Source organism: Salmo salar, chromosome 18 (assembly GCF_965601325.2).
Source record: "Salmo salar chromosome 18, fSalSal1, whole genome shotgun sequence".
Classification (NCBI taxonomy): Eukaryota; Metazoa; Chordata; class Actinopteri; order Salmoniformes; family Salmonidae; genus Salmo; species Salmo salar.
Genome location: NC_138308.1, coordinates 47,121,985 through 47,143,943, shown reverse-complemented (window position 1 = coordinate 47,143,943; position 21,959 = coordinate 47,121,985). Strand labels below are relative to the sequence as shown.

General features: G+C 42.7%; 2 protein-coding genes across 6 annotated transcripts in view; one reads left to right on the top strand and one right to left on the bottom strand.

Annotated features, from left to right (window-relative positions):
• LOC106595706 (ubiquitin thioesterase ZRANB1) overlaps positions 1-5,088 on the top strand; it is a 47,768-nt gene extending 42,680 nt beyond the window's left edge. For 2 of the 3 annotated variants that reach the window (XM_045701168.2, XM_045701169.2), the window contains exon 10: positions 1,221-5,088. In XM_045701168.2, the coding sequence (XP_045557124.1) occupies positions 1,221-1,433 (213 nt within the window). In that variant the 3' untranslated portion in view covers positions 1,434-5,088. The remainder of the gene's footprint in view (positions 1-1,220) is intronic. The other variant, XM_045701170.2, reaches the window with a different exon arrangement.
• An 8,266-nt stretch (positions 5,089-13,354) lies between these two features.
• The window catches only part of LOC106594219 (C-terminal-binding protein 2), a 414,303-nt gene continuing 405,698 nt past the window's right edge, over positions 13,355-21,959 (bottom strand). For 2 of the 3 annotated variants that reach the window (XM_045701166.2, XM_045701164.2), the window contains one exon: positions 13,355-19,259. In XM_045701166.2, the coding sequence (XP_045557122.1) occupies positions 19,070-19,259 (190 nt within the window). In that variant the 3' untranslated portion in view covers positions 13,355-19,069. Of the gene's footprint in view, positions 19,260-20,738; positions 20,813-21,959 lie in introns of all 3 variants that reach the window. The other variant, XM_045701165.2, reaches the window with a different exon arrangement.

Genomic DNA, 21,959 nt, shown 5'->3' with positions numbered 1-21,959 from the left:
TATAACTGACAGTAAAGGGACAGTTATTAATGTATGTGGGTATAACTGACAGTAAAGTGACAGTTATTAATGTATGTGGGTATAACTGACAGTAAAGGGACAGTTATTAATGTATGTGGGTATAACTGACGGTGGCTACCGATAGTGGCTAATATTTAACACGATATAAATTATTTTAAAAATAAAGTGAAAAGTCCGGACGTATAATGAGAACGTTCTAGAAATCACAAATCGACTCGGTAGGTTTGGCGCTGTACTGTCATTTGCGCATGGCTACAGAAGCCTATAGCTTGGCTCTCCACATTTCATTCCTGCGAGGTTATAAAGGCCAGCATTTCATAAACGTCACTGTGGAAAAGGTGATATGCTTCAGTTTGCTGCCATGTGACTGGTTTCACATTTGTCTCCAGTGATAAGGTAAAATCCACTAAATGTATTAAACACGAACACCTGCTCTTTCCATGACAGACTGACCAGGTGAATCCAGGTGAAAGATATGATCCCTTATTGATGTCACTTGTTAAATCCACTTCAATCCGTGTAGATGAAGGAGAGGAGACAGGTTAAAGAAGGATTTTTAAACCTTGAGACATGGATTGTGTATGTGTGCCATTCAGAGGGTTAATGGGCAAGACAAAAGATTGTAAGGGCCTTTTGAACGGGGTATGGTAGTAGGTGCCAGGTACACCGGTTTGAGTCAAGAACTGCAACGCTGCTGGGTTTTTCACGCTCAGCAGTTTCCCCGTGTGTATCAAGAATGGTCTACCACCAAAAACACATCCGGCCAACTTGACACAACTGTGGGAAGCAGTGTAGTCAACATGGGCCAGCATCCCCTGTGGAACACTTTCGACACCTTGTAGAGTCCATGACCTGATGAACTGAGGCTGTTCTAAGGGAAAAAGGGGGAGCAACTCAATATTAGGAAGGTATTCTTAATGTTTTGTCCACTCAGTTATACCCACATACATTAATAACTGTCCCTTTACTGTCAGTTATACCCACATACATTAATAACTGTCACTTTACTGTCAGTTATACCCACATACATTACATCCTAGTTTGCTTAGTTTTTTTGTTAATTCTTTCCAATGTGTGTCACTCTCTGTCTAGATGGGTAACGAGAAGCAGCAGAAGTTGTTGAGGGAGTGGTTGGACTGCTGTGTAACAGTTACATTGTCTAAAGCATGGTTTTTCTCTCTCTGTCTCTCTGTCTCTAGATGGGTAACGAGGAGCAGCAGGAGAAGTTGTTGAGGGAGTGGTTGGACTGCTGTGTAACGGAGGGAGGCATGTTGGCCGCAATGCAGAAGTCGTCCCGTCGACGCAACCACCCTCTGGTCACACAAATGGTGGAGAACTGGCTGGATGGATACCGACAGATATGTCCCTGCGCCTCTCTCTCCGACGGGGAGGAGGAGGATGAAGATGAGTGAAGGAGGGGAAGGACACAGTGACAGACACAGGAGAGGGTGACAGAGGAGGATATGGCGTCACTGGATGGGACTCGAGACCACTAGCATCCTTCATACAGTACCATACGCCTCCTCACCTCAAAGAGGATCGACGGTCTTCTGCGCTGCCACCTGAGGCTGTATCCCAAAGCACATAGGGGTTCTGCTCAAAAAGTAGTGCGCACTATATAGGGAATAGGTTGCCATTTGGGACGCAGGCGGAGCGTTCAATGGTCTTTCACTCTGCCGTCTCAGAAGCACTGAAGAGAGGAGACTTGCTCTGGTTCTGAAAGAACACTCTAGAACACGTTCTAGAATCTCCTCGACAAACCATGACAACAACAATGGGTGCGTTCGTAAATTCATTCTGGAGAGCCTTGTCAGATTGTAAATTCAGAGCGCACAACGGCAATCAAGCACCCAAGCTAACTGGCTAACGGTGGCTAGCTTGCTAGCTACTTCCAGACACATAATGAGAGAACAGCTCACTCTGACCATTTTACTCTCCCTAGTAGAGCTGGTTAGGCTGTTTACATGTTATCCAGAGTGTTGGTGACAGTAACTGTGCTGCTGGCAACAATTGAATTAGTATTTTTTATTTTATTTTGCAGAGGTTTACTGACACCGGTCGTATTCAACGGGTGTTGCGTGTTTTATAAATGAATCAGTTATTCTGTCCCTCTCTCACACTGACGACAGTGTTCTGAAATGGGAGTAGATAGCCAGAGGGAATTTACGAACGCACCCAAGGACAGCAACTACCACAAGTAGCAACCCATAGGATTTTAAATAAACAACTATAGTTTGTGAAATGTTAATCATCTTTAAAATATTTAGTTTTTCCATTTCCCCCAGTGTAATTATTTATCCATCATTGTAATAATGCATGTGTTGTATAAATGATGTACTAGGAAACAACAACAAAAAATACCAGCATCAAAGTGGAAGACAGGAATCCTCATTGACTATCACTACTATGGACATCTACCTACGAAACCACATTACTTAACAATTTTTCTAAAGTTTTCCGCTACCTATTTTGTTATTGAGAATACTTGCCGTTTTCAATCCCCTCCACCAGAGAGAAGTAGCGCTATATTTAGGAAGCTATAGTTATATTTAAGGAAACTTAAAGGACTGCTGCACTCATGAAATTAAACTATTCTATTTAGAGGATTATAAATGCTAACAGAATTAGCTTAAAAGCTAAAGCAGAGTTATTAAGGAGACTTTTCATCCCACAATGTGTGTATCTACAAGGTTAACCAGGAAGAGCATCTGTTTTTCTGGATCGTTTATCCCTTCTGCAAAATCCTTTAAAAAGTTGGATGGTAAAACTGTTTAGGAGAGCGAGGGGGGAGAGAGAGAGAGAGAGAGAGAGAGGCACAGGGAGAGAGGGACACAGGGAGAGCGAGAGAGAGAGAGAGGGGCACAGGGAGAGAGAGAGAGAGAGAGAGGGGCACAGGGAGAGCGAGAGAGAGAGGGGCACAGGGAGAGAGAGAGAGAGGGGCACAGGGAGAGAGAGAGAGACGGGCACAGGGAGAGCGAGAGAGAGAGGCACAGGGAGAGGGAGAGAGAGAGAGAGAGAGGGGCACAGGGAGAGCGAGAGAGAGGGGCACAGGGAGGGAGAGAGATAGAGAGGCACAGCGAGAGAAGTTGGATGGTGAAACTATTTATTTGTTTAGGAGAGAGAGGCAGCGAGAGGGGAGTTTTACACTTTATTTTGCTCTTGGTTTTTCTGTGTTTTTGTTTGATTATTTCCATCATTCTCTTTCTGTGAGGAGAAAACCTGTACAAGTTGGGTGCCATTTGTTAGTGTGATGTATTAAGTCATTGATGTTCCAGCGGTGGATCGATATTATGGTGGGAGAAGAGATGGGCCTAAAATAACAAACACTCAGCTGCTTTTCTAAAAGGAGTCCATTAAAGGGATAGTTCACCCAAATTACAAAATGACACAATTGATTTGCTTACTCTGTAAGCAGTCTTATGGAAAAGGTATGATGGCAATCCATGATTTGGTTTTATTTCCTGACACTGTTTTAGCATTTTTGGCACAAATCCCATTCACGTCATGCTAGCAATTTATTAGCATTTTTCGCACAAATCCCATTCACGTCATGCTACCGATTTATTAGCATTTTTGGCACATATCCCATTCACGTCATGCTACCGATTTATTAGCATGTTCCGGCATCATGTCCAAATCATCTGAAAGTATCTCAAATGGATTCTGAAGCTCAACAGAGTCACTTACAGCAAAGATGTTCTATTATATTGCCAAGATAATTGAGTGGGACCATTCTAGCCAATGAGAGGGCAGATACGAGTGTGAACAACAGGCACAACTCCCATATAAAGTAGTTTTTTTCACAGTTGCCGAAATGCCACGGCATCCATTTGTAACAACCTAACATGCTGACTAGACCGGGTACGCAGACACTCGTTGGCGCACGTGAGCAGTTTGGAAATAGAGCCAACTAGCCAAACAGACGCTCGTTGATGTGCGCGAGCAGTTTGGATGATGTGCTGCAAGTCCCGCCTCTCCCATCACCTCATTGGTTTTTAGGAGCATATACCCATGTGGGTGATTGAAAGATGAACTGAGGTCCACATTCCAGTCCAGTTGGTGGTGGTAATGCACCTTAAAGTTGGTTACCAAACCGCCATATAAAGTCCACAGAAGAAGAAGATAATGATGACTATAAACCAACTAGGTTTCCCCTTTTTATCTGTGGATTAATTGTCAGAGTAGAGAAAACACGATGTTGTGTGACTCAAAATGGGTCGAAATTCTAGAAAGATCCAGGAAGAAAAAAGGGACCTTGTGCATTTCAGGTAAAATAACAACCCAATGTTTATATCCCAGGACAAATTAGCTAGCAACAGTAAGCTAGCTAGCCAAAATGTCCATTAATGTGTTAGTTGGTGCAGAGTTCGTTTTGGTATTTCAACCTACGCGTCCAGATATTCGTCTGGTGAGGATGTAGAAAATCCACATGCGGGCGATGGCGCACGCGCGTGCCCTAGTCTGCATATAAACCTCACATAGCAAATTAGCAGTTCACTTTTTTTGTTTGTCAATCCAACACTTATTGAGAGATTTCGGGCGAAGTAAACCCTCTCGTTTTGCAATCTTCTCTTCTGATAGATGATTGGTACATACTGTAATGCTAACATCAGTACCATGACTTTGACTTGAGATGTGTGCCACAAATGCTAAAAACGTTAGCATTTGGAAACGGTGCCAGGTAAAAGAAATGGAGGAACTTATTCAGGAAAGATCCAGTGTAATATATTATAAAAAATGAAGCGAACTGGATGGAATATGGGCAAAAATGCACCAAATTCTTTTTTAAATCTACAACATAGAAATGCTACCAAAAATAATTTACCGAAACTACAAATGATGTAGTTGCCCATGATTCACCAAACTATATTTTGAAAGAGGAAGTAAAGTACTTTAAGAACATGTTTTCGTTTCAGTATCTCCACTAACCGAAGCTAATTGTATGGATTTTTTTTTACTATTAATAATGTGAAATTAACATCTGTACAGAAAGACTCATGTGAAGGACAAATTACAGAGGAGGATCTTCTTGATGCAATTAAAGCCTTTAATTCTGTGAAAACTCCAGGGCTGGATGGCAAACCAGTGGAGGTATACCAAACTTTTTTTTGATATACTGAAGAGGACCGTTATTAGCAGGTTTTAACCACTCCTATATAAATGGTAGATTATCAGACACTCGACAAGGTCTGATTTCATTATTACTGAAACAGGATCTAAGTGGTGTGTGTATATATATATATTTATATATATATATATAAAGATCCAGTCCATTTAAAATAATTGGTGGACTCTTACACTTCAGTGTTGTGATGCAAAAAGTCTAGCTAAATGCTTGGCACATAGAATTAAAAAGGTTTTGTCAGATATTATTCATCCTAATCAGACAGTTTTTTTTACCTGGACGTTACATTGGACATAATATAAGACAAGTACTGGAAACACAAGACAAGCTAAACACCTTCTTTGCCCGCTTTTAGGATTATTCAGTGCCACCGACACGGCCCCCTACCAAGGACTGCGCGTGGCTGACGAGAGTAAGACATTTAAACGTGTTAACCCTAGCAAGGCTGCTGGCCCAGACGGCATCCCTAGCCGCGTACTCAGAGCATGCGCAGACCAGCTGGCTGGTGTGTTTACAGACATATTCAATCGCTCCCTATCCCAGTCTGCTGTCCCCACATGCTTCAAGATGGCCACCATTGTTCCTGTACCCAAGAAGGCAAAGATAGTCAGTCATTTAGTTCAGTTATTGCCCCGTAGCACTCACTTCTGTCATCACGAAGTGCTTTGAGAGACTAGTCAAGGATCATATCACCTCCACCATACCGGCCACCCTAGACCCACTTCCGTTTGCTTACCGCCCCAACAGGTCCACAGACGATGGAATACCTATGTGAGAATGCTGTTCATTGACTACAGCTCAGCATTCAACACCATAGTACCCTCCAAGCTCATCATCAAGCTTAAGGCCCTGGGTCTCAACTAGAGGTCGACCGATTATGATTTTTCAACGCCGATACCGATTATTGGAGGACCAATAAAAAGCCGATACCGATTAATCAGACGATTCTTATATATATATTTGTAACAATGACAATTACAACAATACTGAATGAACAATGAACACTTTTATTTTAACTTAATATAATACATAAATAACATCTATTTAGTCTCAAATAAATAATGAAACATGTTCAATTTGGTTTAAATAATGCAAAAACACAGTGTTGGAGAAGAAAGTAAAAGTGCAATATGTGCCTTGTGAAAAAGCTAACGTTTAAGTTCCTTGCTCAGAACACAAGAACATATGAAAGCTGGTGGTTCAATATTCTCAGTTAAGAAGTTTTAGGTTGTAGTTTTTATAGGACTTATGACGCGTCGATTATTTCTCTCTATACCATTTGTATTTCATATACCTTTGACTATTGGATGTTTTTATAGGCACTTTAGTATTGCCAGCCTAATCTCAGGAGTTGATAGGCTTGAAGTCATAAACAGCTTAATGCTTGAAGCATTGCTAAGAGCTGCTGGATAACGCAGTAAAGTGCTGTTTGAATGCTTACGAGCCTACTGCTGCCTACCACCGCTCAGTCAGACTGCTCTATTAAATATCAAATCATAGACTTAATTATAATATAATAAACACAGAAATACGAGCCTTTGGTCATTAATATGGTCAAATCCGGAAACTATAATTTCGAAAACAAAAAGTTTATTATTTCGGTGAAATACGGAACCGTTCCGTATTTTATCAAACGGTTGGCAACCCTACGTCTAAATATTGCTGTTACATTGCACAACCTTCAATGTTATGTCATAATTATGTACAATTCTGGCAAATTAATTACGGTCTTTGTTAGGAAGAAATGGTATTCACACAGTTCGCAACGAGCCAGGCGGCCCAAACTGCTGCATACACCCTGACTCTGCTTGCACAGAACGCAAGAGAAGTGACACAATTTCCCTAGTTAATATTGCCTACTAACATGCATTTCTTTTTACTAAATATGCAGGTTTAAAAAAATATACTTCTGTGTATTGATTTTCAGGAAGGCATTGATGTTTATGGTTAGGTGCAACGATTATGCTTTTTACGTGAATGTGCTTTTGTTAAATCATCACCCGTTTGGCGAAGTTGAAGTAGGCTGTGATTCGATGATAAATCAACAGGCACCGCATTGATTATATGCATCGCAGGACAAGCTAGTTAACCTCGTAATATCATAAACCGTGTGTAGTTAACTAGTGATTATGTGAAGACATTGTTTTTTATAAGATAAGTATAACGCTAGCTAGCAACTTACAGCAGCCACAAGGTCCTTTTGACGCTGCACTCGCGTAACAGGTGGTCAGCCTGCCACACAGTTTCCTCGTGAATTGCAATGTAATCGGCCATAGTCGGCGTCCAAAAAGGCAGATTACCGATTGTTATGAAAACTTCAAATTGGTCCTATGGCCGATTAATCGGTCAACCTCTAGTCTCAACTCCGCCCTGTGCAATAGGGTCCTGGACTTTCTGACGGGCTGCCCCCAGGTGGTGCGGGTAGGAAACAACAACTCCACCCCACTGATCCTCAACACTGGGGCCCCACAAGTGTGCGTTCTCAGCCCTCTCCTGTACTCCCAGTTCACCCATGACTGCGTGGCCATGCAAAGACCCAAACGGCGTTCCATAGAAATCCTGGTTGAGAATGAAACGACTGAACAAATGAACAACGAAACAGCAGGGCAAGTAAGTAAAAGACATAGGTTTTGATTATGTTTTACTGGTAATGGGGACATACGTAAATGCCAACAAAATAACGTTTGGGTCAGTATGGTGTGTGTGTGTGTGTGTGTGTGTGTGTAACCTTTATTTAACTAGGCAAGTCAGTTTAGAACAAATTCTTATTTACAATGACAGCCTACCCCGGCCAAACCCGGACAACACTGGTCCAATTGTGCCCTGCCCTATGGGACTCCCAATCACGGCCGGATGTTATACAGCCTGGAATCGAACCAGGGACTGTAGTGACGCCTCTTTCACTGAGATGCAGTGCCTTAGACCACTGTGTCCGTGTGTGTGTGTTAACTATTTAACTGTACTTGAATGCTTAAAACGCCGCAAAAATGTATCGGTTATCGGGTTTTTTGGCAAGGAAAATATCGGATATTGGTATCGGCCAAAAATGTCATATCGGTGCATCACTGGTTATAACCTTGTATTGCTACCACTGTATCAGAGGTATTATCTGTGTTTCAGAGATAGAATATGAATGTCATCTGTTACTAGCAAATGATTGATTTCATGAACCTTGTTTCTTAAGCTACATATGTTATCATGGGCTATTTTGAGCACTTTTCTGGGATGCTTGCTTGTTTTCATTGCTTTACTGGGAAGATTAGCAGAAGTAGATATGCTCATGTTATTTATGTTAGTGCAAGGTGAGCTGCACACAGCGGACATCCTTCTAGGGTACACCACCTCAGTGCTAACAGTATAAATCTGGTTCATTGGCACATGATTACTGCATACAATAGCTGTAGGATTAACAGAGGCATTCAGAGCAGTAATTAGGTCACTTACATTGTATCTACCAATGCACCTGGTATAATGTACATTTACAAAAGCATTATAATGACTAAGTGACACAATGGTAGGGATTAACTGAGCTGGGCTTGGGTCATTAATAAGTAATTGTCTCAATACAGCTTTATAATGCTGTGAAAAGATCCAGGAACCCAAATGATTTGGGTGGATCCAATCCTGCTTATAAAACGTGTTTTGTATCCAAAAGGTATCGAAATTGTCAACATTAATCACGTAGCCAGTTGTGAAGAGAAAGAATCCTGCTAAAGCGTTCAGTGCCACGATTCAGAGAGGACACAGGGGCCAGATATGATGGGTCTTTTATTAGTGTCAAGCAGAGAGTCAATCAGCTCTTTAAGATCCTGTTTCAACTGTTCAGAGTTGCCCTTCATAAGGTCATTAAAACCCACATGGACTAAGCGTGGACAAAGCGTAGGACATGGACAAAGCGTAGTAGATACTGCTCCTATAACGCTGGAAACGTTCATTTACTTCTCCAGACAAAGAGGGCTCCATTGCAAAACTCATCTGGAAATAACTATGTTAGCTTGATGGCTAGCAGTTTAGCGGCTCTTTCAAGCAGGCTTCAACCTGGTCAGGCATAAACTACGTACATTCGAACACAATTGCATTTTATCGATGGCAAATTGAATGCACAGAGATACCGTGATGAGATCCTGAGAGCCATTGTTGCACCGCCATCTCCTCATGTTTCAGCATGTCGGACCCATGTCGCAAGGATCTGTACTTCCTGGAAGCTGAAAATGTCCCAGTTCTTCCATGGCCTGTATACTCACCAGACGTGTCACCCATTGAGCATGTTTGGGATGCTCTGGATCGACGTGTATGACAGCGTGTCCCAGTTCCCGCCAATATCCAGCAACTTCGCACAGCCATTGAAGAGGAAATGGACAATATATGGGACAACATTCCACAGGCCAATCAGCAGCTTGATCAACTCTATGCGAAGGCGATGTGTCACGCTGAAATATGCAAATGGTGGTCACACCGATACCGACTGGTTTTCTGATCCACGGCACTACCTTTTTTTTTTAAGGTATATGTGACCAACAGATTCATATCTGTATTCCCAGTTGTGAAAACCATAGATTAGGGAATAATGAATCCATTTCAATTGACTGACTTCCTTATATGAACTGTAACTCAGTAAAAACGTGGAAATTGTTGCATGCTGCGTTTATATATGTTGGTTCAGTGTAGTTACCACTTGTAGTTACCATAACTTTGTCCCAGGAGGAAACATTCTCTGTAGTTCAATTAGTAGAACATGGCTCCAGGTCCTCTGTAGTTCAGTTAGTAGAACATGGCTCCAGGTCCTCTGTAGTTCAGTTAGTAGAACATGGCTCCAGGTCCTCTGTAGTTCAGTTAGTAGAACATGGCTCCAGGTCCTCTGTAGTTCAGTTAGTAGAGCATGGCTCCAGGTCCTCTATGGGTCATATAGTAGAACATGGTCCTCTATAGTTCAGTTAGTAGAACATGGCTCCAGGTCCTCTGTAGTTCAGTTAGTAGAACATGGCTCCAGGTCCTCTGTAGTTCAGTTAGTAGAACATGGTCCTCTGTAGTTCAGTTAGTAGAACATGGCTCCTGGTCCTCTGTAGTTCAGTTAGTAGAACATGGCTCCAGGTCCTCTGTAGTTCAGTTAGTAGAACATGGCTCCAGGTCCTCTGTAGTTCAGTTAGTAGAGCATGGCTCCAGGTCCTCTGTAGTTCAGTTAGTAGAGCATGGCTCCAGGTCCTCTGTAGTTCAGTTAGTAGAACATGGCTCCAGGTCCTCTGTAGTTCAGTTAGTAGAACATGGCTGCAGGTCCTCTGTAGTTCAGTTAGTAGAGCATGGCTCCAGGTCCTCTGTATTTCAGTTAGTAGAACATGGCTCCAGATCCTCTGTAGTTCAGTTAGTAGAACATGGTCCTCTGTAGTTCAGTTAGTAGAGCATGGCTCCAGGTCCTCTGTAGTTCAGTTAGTAGAACATGTTCCTCTGTAGTTCAGTTAGTAGAACATGGCTCCAGGTCCTCTGTAGTTCAGTTAGTAGAGCATGGCTCCAGGTCCTCTGTAGTTCAGTTAGTAGAACATGGCTGTGCTTTGGATAAAATTGTCTGGCATATATTATGTGAACATAATCCCTAGCTGTGTATTGCCGCTTTCCATGTTGTCTGTAGCTTGTGAGGTGTGGAAACACTGTTTCTTTTATATATTTTGTTTTGTTGCTGTTTGTGCTATTGCTCTGTCTGCATGCTACATGTTGCTTGTTCTATGTTTCTCTGTCTACATGCTACGTGTTGCTTGTCCTATGTTTCTCTGTCTGCATTCTACATGTTGCTTATTCTATGTTGCTCTGCATGTGCTCTCTGCTCTTTGTTTGTATTGTTACTATAATTGTTTTTAATAAGCTGCCCAGTGACTGCGGTTGAAAATGAGCCAGCCGGCTAAAACCATAACTTATATTGAAAAGTTGATTTAATGTGCACTGTCCCTGTAATTTTTTTAAAACTCAAACTCAGATGTGCTTGAAAGCAGTATCCAGATCCATCGGATGTAGTGATCACAGTATAATAGACATATGTAGGAAAACCAAAGTTCCAAAGGCTGGGCCTAATATAGTGTATAAGAGTTCATACAATACGATTTGTTGTGATTCCTATGTTGTTGACGTAAAGAATATTTGTTGGTGTGTAATGAGGAGCAAAACAGACGCTGTACTTCACACATTGATGAAATTGCTTATTTCAGTTACTAATAAGCATGCAGCCGTTAAGAAAATAACTGTGAAAACTGTGGATTGATGAGGAATTGAAAAATGGTATGGTTGAGAGGGATGAGGCAAAAGGGGAATGGCAAATAAATCTGGCGGCACAAACGATTGGCAAACGTATTGCACATTTTGAAATCATGTGACTAAACTGAATAAAAAGAAGAAACTACACTATGAAACAAAGATAAATTGTATAAAGAATGATAGTAAAAAAGCTTTGGAGCACCTTAAATGACATTTTGGGGAAAAGGGGCTAACTCGGCTCTATCATTCATGGAATCAGATGGATCATTCATCCCAAAACCCACTGATACTGACAACAACTTTAATGATTTTTTTCACTGGCAAGATTAGCAAACTTAGGCATGACATGCCAACAACAAACGCTGACACTACACATCCAAGTATATCTGACAAAATTATGAAGACAAGCGTTGTAATTTACAATTCTGTTAAGTGAATGTGGAAGCGGTGAAAACCATTGTCTATCAACAATGACAAGCCACCGGGGTCTAACAATTTGGATGGAAGATTACTGAGGATAAAAGTGGACGATATTGCCACTACTTTTTGCGATATCTTCAATTTAAGCCTACTAGAAAGTGTGTGCCCTCAGTCCTGGAGGGAAGCTAAAGTCATTCCGCTACCTAAGAATAGTATAAAGCCCCCTTTACTGGCTCAAATAGCCGACCAATCAGCCTGTTACCAACCCTTAGTAAACTTCTGGGAAAAAATTGTGTTTGACCAGATACATTGCTATTTTAAAGTAAACAAATTGACAGCAGACTTTCAGCACGCTTATAGGGAAGGACATTCAACAGGCACAGCAATTACACAATTGACGGATGATTGGCTGAGAGACATTGATGATAAAAAAATTATGTGGGGATGTTTTGTTAGACTTCAGTGCGGCTTTTGACATTATCGACCAGTCTCCTGCTGGAAAAATGTGTTATGGCATTACAAAGAGAGTTACCCGTCTAACAAAACACAGAGGGTGTTCTTTAATGGAAGCCTCTCCAATATAATCCAGGTAGAATCAGGAATTCCCCAGGGCAGCTGTCTAGGCCCTTTACTTTTTTCAATCTTTACTAACGACATGCAAATGGCGAGAGTGTCTATGTATGCGGATGACTCAACACTATACCCGTCAGCTACTACAGCGACTGAAATTACTGCCACGCTTAACAAAGAGCTGCAGTTCATTTTAGAATGGGTGGCAAGGAATACGTTTCCTAAATACACACTCTGCCATCTGCCCGGTACAGTTGAAACCGGGATTCATCCGTGAAGAACACACTTTTCCAGCATGCCAGTGGCCATCAAAGGTGAGCATTTGCAGTCTGGTCAAGACCCTGGTGAGGAGGACAAACATGCAGATGAGCTTCCCCGAGACGGTTTCTGACAGTTTGTGCATAAACACACAGTTTCATCAGCTGTCCGGGTGGCTGGTCTCAGACGATCCCACAGGTGAAAAAGACAGATGTGGAGGTTCTGGGCTGGCATGGTTACACTTGGTCCCCAGCACAAGGTGCACCTGTGTAATGATCATGCTGTTTAAATCAGCTTCTTGATATGCCTCAGGTGGATGGATTATCTTGGCAAAGGAGAAATGCTCACTATCAGGGATGTAAACAAGAAATAAGCTTTTTTGTTTGTATGTAATTTTTTGGGGGGGGTCTTTTTATTTCAACTCTTAAAAAATTTGACCAACACTTTACATGTTGCATTTAATATTTTTTGTTCAGTGTATATGAATACAGCAGATGTATGTAGAGAGGTATGTGTACTTATTGTTTATTTAACCTTTATTTAAATTAAACACATAAATTATTATGTGATGTGCAGTCATATTCAGGTCCTGATTGGTCCACAAGATTATTTGACATGTCAAATAGTGTTATTTGACGTGTATTTTTTTTGGACCCAAACGGCGTTCCATAGAAATCCTGGTTGAGAATGAAACGACTGAACAACGAAACAACACAGCAATTAAGTGAAAGAAATATGTTTTTATTGTTTTACTGATAATGGGGACATACGTAAATGCCAATAAAATAACTTTTGGGTCAGTATGGTGTGTGTGTGTGTGTGTGTGTGTGTGTGTGTGTGTGTGTGTGTGTGTGTGTAACCTTTATTTAACTAGGCAAGTCAGTTTAGAACAAATTCTTCTTATTTATAATGACGACCTACCGGGGAACAGTGGGTTAACTTCCTTGTTCTGCCCCTGAACGACAGATTTTTTACCTTGTCAACTCAGGGATTCAATCCAGCAACCTTTCGGTTACTGGCCCAACACTCTAACCACTAGGCTACCCTGCCAGCCCCAGGTACATATTAGATGACTGAGTCATTTGCTTTTAAACAATCTCACATACACACACACAGCTAAATCTCAATCATTTTTTATTTTATTTGAGCTGCACTGAATGATAAATGATCACCTTGCACAAGTAACAAATACTCACACTAAAATAAAACCCACTGCTGGCTGGCTGTCTCTTCTTTTGCTATTGCTGGGACACCGTTTCCCTAGTACTCTGACCAAGTACAGAGTTCATTCCAATGGAACTGTAAAACAGGCATTTATGTATTATCGTGAATAACTAACGGCTATCAACCAATCAGCATCCAGGATACAAACTACCCGTTTTTTTATAATAGAGTAAAATAGCAAAACGGCCCAAAGGGCCACGTCTTTCAATAGCACGAAGAAGAGATGAGGAGGATGGAGGGATCACATGGGACTAATGGTTATAGGAACATTGAACTAGGCAATACAAATCTAACAGGAACAAATCTAGCAAAACTCTTTTAACACCAACAATGGGGGATATGCCTCATTATATAAAAATACCACAATGGAGGAAGGAAGGAAGAGGGAAAAATATCCAGAACTACCCACATTATTGGAAGCAATTTTGGAGGGGAAATGATATCTGCAAAAAATGTTGTGTTTTCCTGAGTCATAAAGGAATGCAAGTTGAGCTTGAATCCTTTCCTGATCACGGAGATCAATCGATCAGAGATGTGTAGTGGGGCTCAACACAACTAAATCGCCCACGTAGGAGAGTCACAAGCGGTTTCCTTTCGCCGTCAATAAGGGAGAGAGAGTCAGACTTGCTTGTCCATTTGCAAGGAGACCCAGAAAAATGTTATCTTGCCAAACAGAGAGAAAAACAGACAGTGTGTCCATTCGCAAAACAGTTAAAACCACAAACATCCTCTTTAGTGAGTAATAAACATTGTGTATCTTGACAGCTGCACAAAATGTATTCTTATCCAATAATGAACAGCACATGACGTCCTTTTCTCTTGTTGACAGTGAGATGTGTCACACACCGTCTTTCAGGATAGACACAGGGCTATCTGAGGGAATAGTCCAGTTTCATGTTGAGGTTCAGAGAGAGAGAGAGTCAGTCTCACACACCGTCTTTCAGGGTAGACACAGGGCTATCTGAGGGAATAGTCCAGTTTCATGTTGAGGTTTAGAGAGAGAGAGAGTCAGTCTCACAGACCGTCTTTCAGGGTAGACACAGGGCTATCTGAGGGAATAGTCCAGTTTCATGTTGAGGTTCAGAGAGAGAGAGAGAGTAGGGCTGGGATTCAATCCGTATAAACGCTGTTGACAACGCAGCTTGTTAAGGTAATGTTACAGCGTCCGTGGAGATCCCATTCACGGTAAACGCTGCAATGGGTCAGCTCAATCAGAAATTGCCTTAAAGAAAAAAAGAACCACAATGCTTATAACTCGCGATCAGATTGAATCCTAAAGCTCTGAGAGGAGTGGAATCCCTCCGTAATAAACTGAACAGACTCCTGTTGTCTCTGGAGCGCCGTGTGTAACACGACTCCCAATAAGTCGGATATGATTAACTACAATCAGAGCTTTGGAGAAACGTGTTGTTGAACACTGACTGACCTGGATGATATGGAACAATATTGTTTTACCTTGGAATTTACAATTGCCAAAATAATGTATTATAGATGTATTTTTTTATATTTTAATGTGTTATTGATGTATTTCTATGTGCTGTGTTATTGGCTTAACAGCCCTTTGGATTAAACCTCAAAGCTGATGTTCTCTGACGGTTTATACTGTAACCACAACTCCAACAATGGCCGGGATTCAATCCCATCGCGCTTTTGTCGGCTGTGCAACTTTTATCCCCTAGAGTCAATGTCCGTGGCCCCCCCCCACGGAAAATCAATTAGCATAGTAAATAAAAATATCCCCATCAAATATGTCTAAGCTAGAGATATAATATATATATTTTTTTTGTTGCATGGGCTGTGTCTCAATTCATAGCATCCACCAGTGGCAGCCTTCCATCTGTGGTGGAAGGTGGCCAAGCTGCAGGGTCTTTGTCAGACCAAGAGACCATGGGTCTTCTCAAGAAAACATCTGTAGCGCCCGAAAGGTTTGGCCAACAAAACTATACTGAACAAAAATATAAACGCAACAATTTAAACGATTTTGCTGAGTTACAGTTCATTTAACGAAATCAGTCAATTGAAATAAATAAATTAGGATGGGCAAGGGCTCAGCCATGGTTGGGCTTGGGAGGGCTAAGGCCCACCCACTGGGAAGCCAGGCCCAGCCAATAAAAGTGAGTTTTTCCCCACACAAGGGCTTTATTACAGACTGAAATACTCCTTAGCTTCATCAGCTGTCTCCGGATGGGGGGGGGGGGGGGGGCTCTCAGACGATCCCGCAGGTGAAGAAGCCGGATGTGGAGGTCCTGGGCTGGCATGGTTACACGTGGTCTGCGGTTTTGAGGTCGGTTGGACGTACTGCCAAATTCTCTAAAACAACGTTGGAGGCGACATATGGTAGAGAAATTAACATTACATTCTCTGGCAACAACTCTGGTGGACATTCCTGCAGTCAGCATGCCAATTGTACGCTCCCTCAAAATTTGAGACATCTGTGGCATTGTGTTGTGTGACGAAACTGCAGATTTGAGTGGTCTGTCCCCAGCACAAGGTGCACCTTTGTAATGTTCATGCTGTTTAATCAGCTTCTTGATATGCCACACCTGTCAGGTGGATTAATTATCTTGGCAAAGGAGAAATGCTCACTAACAGAGATGTAAACAAATTTGTGCAAAACATTTTAGAGAAATATGTTTTTTGTACGTATGGAACATTTCTGGGATCTTTTATTTCAGCTCATGAAACATGGGAGCAACACTTTACATGTTGTGTTTATATTTCTGTTCAGTATAATATGACCACTAAGGCAAGGTGAGACTCTCACGAACACAGAAGCCTGTCAAGACTTGTCTAAAGGTAGCTTGGTACCAGTAAAATAATTTTGTTTCTCAGTAAATATGGGTAAAAATATATATGAATAATTTCCTGATCTTTCTTTATATCTCTCAGATATAGGGCAGAAACTTTAAAACAAACTTCCTTTTGATAATTTTCTTTGACTGTTTTTTCCCATGTATTAATCTGTTATTCAATGCGTTTCTATGGGCTAATAGCAGTAAGGCCAAATTCAACGTTTCATCAAATAATTATTTTTTAAATATATATTTTTGTTATATCTAAAGGGGGTCCTAAAATTCTAAATCATTGGTAGGACCATCTTAAAAATAATTTCAATATGTTAGCTTTGTAGACCTGGCTTAGACTCTTAACAAAAGGCAATGTTCCCGCATTCACCATGACCGCATTCACGGTAAACAGTTCATATGACGTCTCAATCGTAAATGATCTTTTAAGTCCAGCACGTTATACGCTATGAAAGTGACACGCCATTTTCTAGGAAGTAGCCTTGTCGTTTTTAAAAAATTTTGTTGGCTTTTTGAATGTTCTTCAACGTGCAAAAAAAATGTAGCGTAATGGTCTTCATCGCAACAACAAAAAACGTAATAAAAGCCATCTGGCAGAAAATAAATTCATTCACAAATATAATTTGATATCTTAAATGACCGCGTTTTCACGAATTTGATGATAGATTTGTCAAGCCGAATTCAAAAAAAAGATTAAGGGACTGACCCTGGAAGTATGACGTCACGCCGCGTCACGTTCACAGCGTATTATGAGGATGTAAAAGTTATCGGATTGAATCCCGGCCATCATCACATCCATGCTGTAGTAACCAGCTATGTTTGTCCTCTGTTCTTACAGGGGCTCTATCTACAATATGTTATGTCAGTGTTCGGCCAACACATGCCCTCTTGGTAACACAACACTTTGTTGTTTATGATACTCCGTGGCTGAGGGAGGGAAAAGGGCATTTCCACCAATCCGCTGCAGTATAACAGGGAGGGAAAAGGGCATTTCCACCAATCCGCTGCAGTATAACAGGGAGGGAAAAGGGCATTTCCACCAATCCGCTGCAGTATAACAGGGAGGGAAAAGGGCATTTCCACCAATCCGCTGCAGTATAACAGGGAGGGAAAAGGGCATTTCCACCAATCCGCTGCAGTATAACAGGGAGGGAAAAGGGCATTTCCACCAATCCGCTGCAGTATAATAGGGCTCTTTGGTGGTAAACACCTGGGAACTGAAACAACTGTGAAACATTGATGATGATGATGATGATAGCAGGACGTATTGGTCGGGAAAGTGGTTAAAGTTCACTCAGATTACAATTACTGATGATAAAGTCATCTGTAATGTATTTCTCTTTCTGTTTGATGATAATATATATATATTGACCCCCCCATCAAAGGATGGGGGGGTCAAAGGATGGGGGGGGTCAAAGGATGGGGGGGGTCAAAGGATGGGGGGGGTCAAAGGATGGGGGGGTCAAAGGATGGGGGGGCAAAGGTTTCTCTCAATGTTCTCCCATTGGTCAGGAAGTCTTCCCATGATGCTCTGAGGTGTGGGCGGGACTGTCAGTCTCCTCTCTGCTTGCCACTATACGACGGCGATAGATAGCTAACACTGGACCCATGGTCCCACACATACGGTCCAAATGGGCATGTTCCGGAATAAAACTGAGTCCTGTAGTAGTTGGTACTGAACCTAAAGAGACCGTATCAACCAACGAGACAGTCAAAACTAAAATGTTAAGTACAAATCTGTGAAGAAACTGCTTCTTCATTCACAGTTCGGTAGGTTTATTCCCAGGACTGATGCTCTATATCGTTGTGTTCTATGTCTTATTGGTCCCACTTCACTGAGGCTCTTTTGTTTGTGTGTTTGTTTTTCTTGAGTTGGTTGTGAGTGTAGCTTGAGTTTGAGGAGGTGTTGAGGATGTTGCTCTTCCTGTTGTTGTTGTCCTCTCTACTGGTTGAGTTTGAGGGGGTGTTGAGGAGCATGTTGCTCTTCCTGTTGTTGTTGTCCTCTCTACTGGTTGAGTTTGAGGGGGTGTTGAGGAGCATGTTGCTCTTCCTGTTGTTGTTGTCCTCTCTACTGGTTGAGTTTGAGGAGGTGTTGAGGAGCATGTTGCTCTTCCTGTTGTTGTTGTCCTCTCTACTGGTTGAGTTTGAGGAGGTGTTGAGGAGCATGTTGCTCTTCCTGTTGTTGTTGTCCTCTCTACTGGTTGAGTTTGAGGAGGTGTTGAGGATGTTGCTCTTCCTGTTGTTGTTGTCCTCTCTACTGGTTGAGTTTGAGGAGGTGTTGAGGATGTTGCTCTTCCTGTTGTTGTTGTCCTCTCTACTGGTTGAGTTTGAGGAGGTGTTGCTCTTCCTGTTGTTGTTGTCCTCTCTGCTGGCTGGTTGGCTGGCTGCTATGCTGGCGGTCAGGGTGCTATTGCTCGGTGAGGTGCTCTCTGGTCTCTCCATGACAGTGTTTGGAGGCTGGCTGGTTGGGCGAGGGGGCCTGGGACGGGTGCGTACCAGAGGGCAGTGTATGGGCGATTGGTACCCCCCCTGGCACCATCCCCTCTAACCCACCCGGGATCACCCCTGGAGCCATGCCCATCATGCCTGGCGGGTACCTAGGGAGAGGGAGGTTAGGGGTCAGGGTCAAAGGTCATCTGTAGACAGACAGGCAATAGCAAAGCAGCCCAGAGCTGAAGATTCCTAAGCGTTGTGTGACTGAGTGATGAGGACAGGCATCAAAGTAGTAGAAGACCTTTCTTCACCCAGAGACACTTTAATGTCTCTCTCTCTACCTCTACCACATCACACTGAAACAAATATGTTCAGTGATAACACACATATCTACCACTGTCAGTCTGTAGATTAAGAAGCAAGAAGCAGACTGTTCATGTGAATGACAGAAGTCATGTAGGTGACGTCATGCTTCCTGAACAACACACCTCCTCCTACCAGTGTCAACATCTAGATCTGCTTAGTGGTTAGTCTAATGGTAGAGGGGGTTGGTCTATCTAGAGGGGGTTGGTCTGTCTGTCTAATGGTAGAGGGGGTTGGTCTATCTAGAGGGGGTTGGTCTGTCTAATGGTAGAGGGGGTTGGTCTATCTAGAGGGGGTTGGTCTGTCTGTCTAATGGTAGAGGGGGTTGGTCTATCTAGAGGGGGTTGGTCTGTCTGTCTAATGGTAGAGGGGGTTGGTCTATCTAGAGGGGGTTGTTCTGTCTAATGGTAGAGGGGGTTGGTCTATCTAGAGGGGGTTGGTCTATCTGTCTAATGGTAGAGGGGGTTGGTCTATCTAGAGGGGGTTGGTCTATCTAGAGGGGGTTGGTCTGTCTAATGCTAGAGGGGGTTGGTCTGTCTAATGGTAGAGGGGGTTGGTCTGTCTAATGGTAGAGGGGGTTGGTCTGTCTAACGGTAGAGGGGGTTGGTCTGTCTAACGGTAGAGGGGGTTGGTCTGTCTAACGGTAGAGGGGGTTGGTCTGTCTAATGGTAGAGGGGGTTGGTCTGTCTAATGGTAGAGGGGGTTGGTCTGTCTAATGGTAGAGGGGGTTGGTCTGTCTAATGGTAGAGGGGGTTGGTCTGTCTAATGTTAGAGGGGGTTGGTCTGTCTAATGGTAGAGGGGGTTGGTCTGTCTAATGGTAGAGGGGGTTGGTCTGTCTAATGGTAGAGGGGGTTGGTCTGTCTAATGGTAGAAGGGGTTGGTCTGTCTAATGGTAGAGGGATTTGGTCTGTCTAATGGTAGAAGGGGTTGAGAACACTACCTTTGCTAGCGTATAAATCTATGCAACAAGTGTGGACTTGTCGCCTTTTGCTCCACAGAGAGCAAAGAGGAGTAATGGTTGAATAGAGCCAATGCGGAAGGAAGTGAATCTATCTATATCTATTTCTACACTAAAGGGATGTTTTCAGAGAACAGAACAGAGGGCGATAACAACATTACAGTCCACAGCAAATAGGTGAGAAACAGGGAGGTTCTAGTCATAGAAATACAGTCTGTAGAGTGAATGGGGAGAACAGTTCTATAGATTATATTTCTATGGTTGTTAGTATATCCAGGCCTGGCAGAACGAGGCTGGCCCAGATCATCACACAGTATTTACCTGAGTGCTAAAGGTATTACATTTTGTCTTGAGGAACACCGGTAGTTAGGGCGTGCAGAGGTTGGTTGGCTTGGCTGTGTGAGAGAAGCACACGGAGGTGGACAGACTGAGATCAGATCAACATCCAGGGAGGTCACATGGTGAAGGAGTAAGAGGAAACCCTCTATCAGGGCTGTCCAACCCTGTTACTAGACCCTGTTACTAGACCCTGTTACTAGAGCTGTCCTGTTACTAGACCCTGTTACTAGACCCTGTTACTAGAGCTGTCCTGTTACTAGAGCTGTCCTGTTACTAGAGCTGTCCTGTTACTAGACCCTGTTACTAGAGCTGTCCTGTTACTAGACCCTGTTACTAGAGCTGTCCTGTTACTAGACCCTGTTACTAGACCCTGTTACTAGACCCTGTTACTAGACCTTGTTACTAGACCCTGTTACTAGACCCTGTTACTAGAGCTGTCCTGTTACTAGAGCTGTCCTGTTACTAGACCCTGTTACTAGAGCTGTCCTGTTACTAGACCCTGTTACTAGACCCTGTTACTACAGCTGTCCTGTTACTAGACCCTGTTACTAGACCTTGTTACTAGAGCTGTCCTGTTACTAGACCCTGTTACTACAGCTGTCCTGTTACTAGACCCTGTTACTAGACCTTGTTACTAGAGCTGTCCTGTTACTAGACCCTGTTACTAGACCCTGTTACTAGAGCTGTCCTGTTACTAGACCCTGTTACTAGAGCTGTCCTGTTACTAGACCCTGTTACTAGAGCTGTCCTGTTACTAGACCCTGTTACTAGAGCTGTCCTGTTACTAGACCCTGTTACTAGACCTTGTTACTAGAGCTGTCCTGTTACTAGACCATGTTACTAGACCTTGTTACTAGAGCTGTCCTGTTACTAGACCCTGTTACTAGACCTTGTTACTAGAGCTGTCCTGTTACTAGACCCTGTTACTAGACCCTGTTACTAGAGCTGTCCTGTTACTAGACCCTGTTACTAGAGCTGTCCTGTTACTAGACCCTGTTACTAGAGCTGTCCTGTTACTAGACCCTGTTACTAGACCCTGTTACTAGAGCTGTCCTGTTACTAGACCCTGTTACTAGACCCTGTTACTAGAGCTGTCCTGTTACTAGACCCTGTTACTAGATCCTGTTACTAGAGCTGTCCTGTTACTAGACCCTGTTACTAGAGCTGTCCTGTTACTAGACCCTGTTACTAGACCCTGTTACT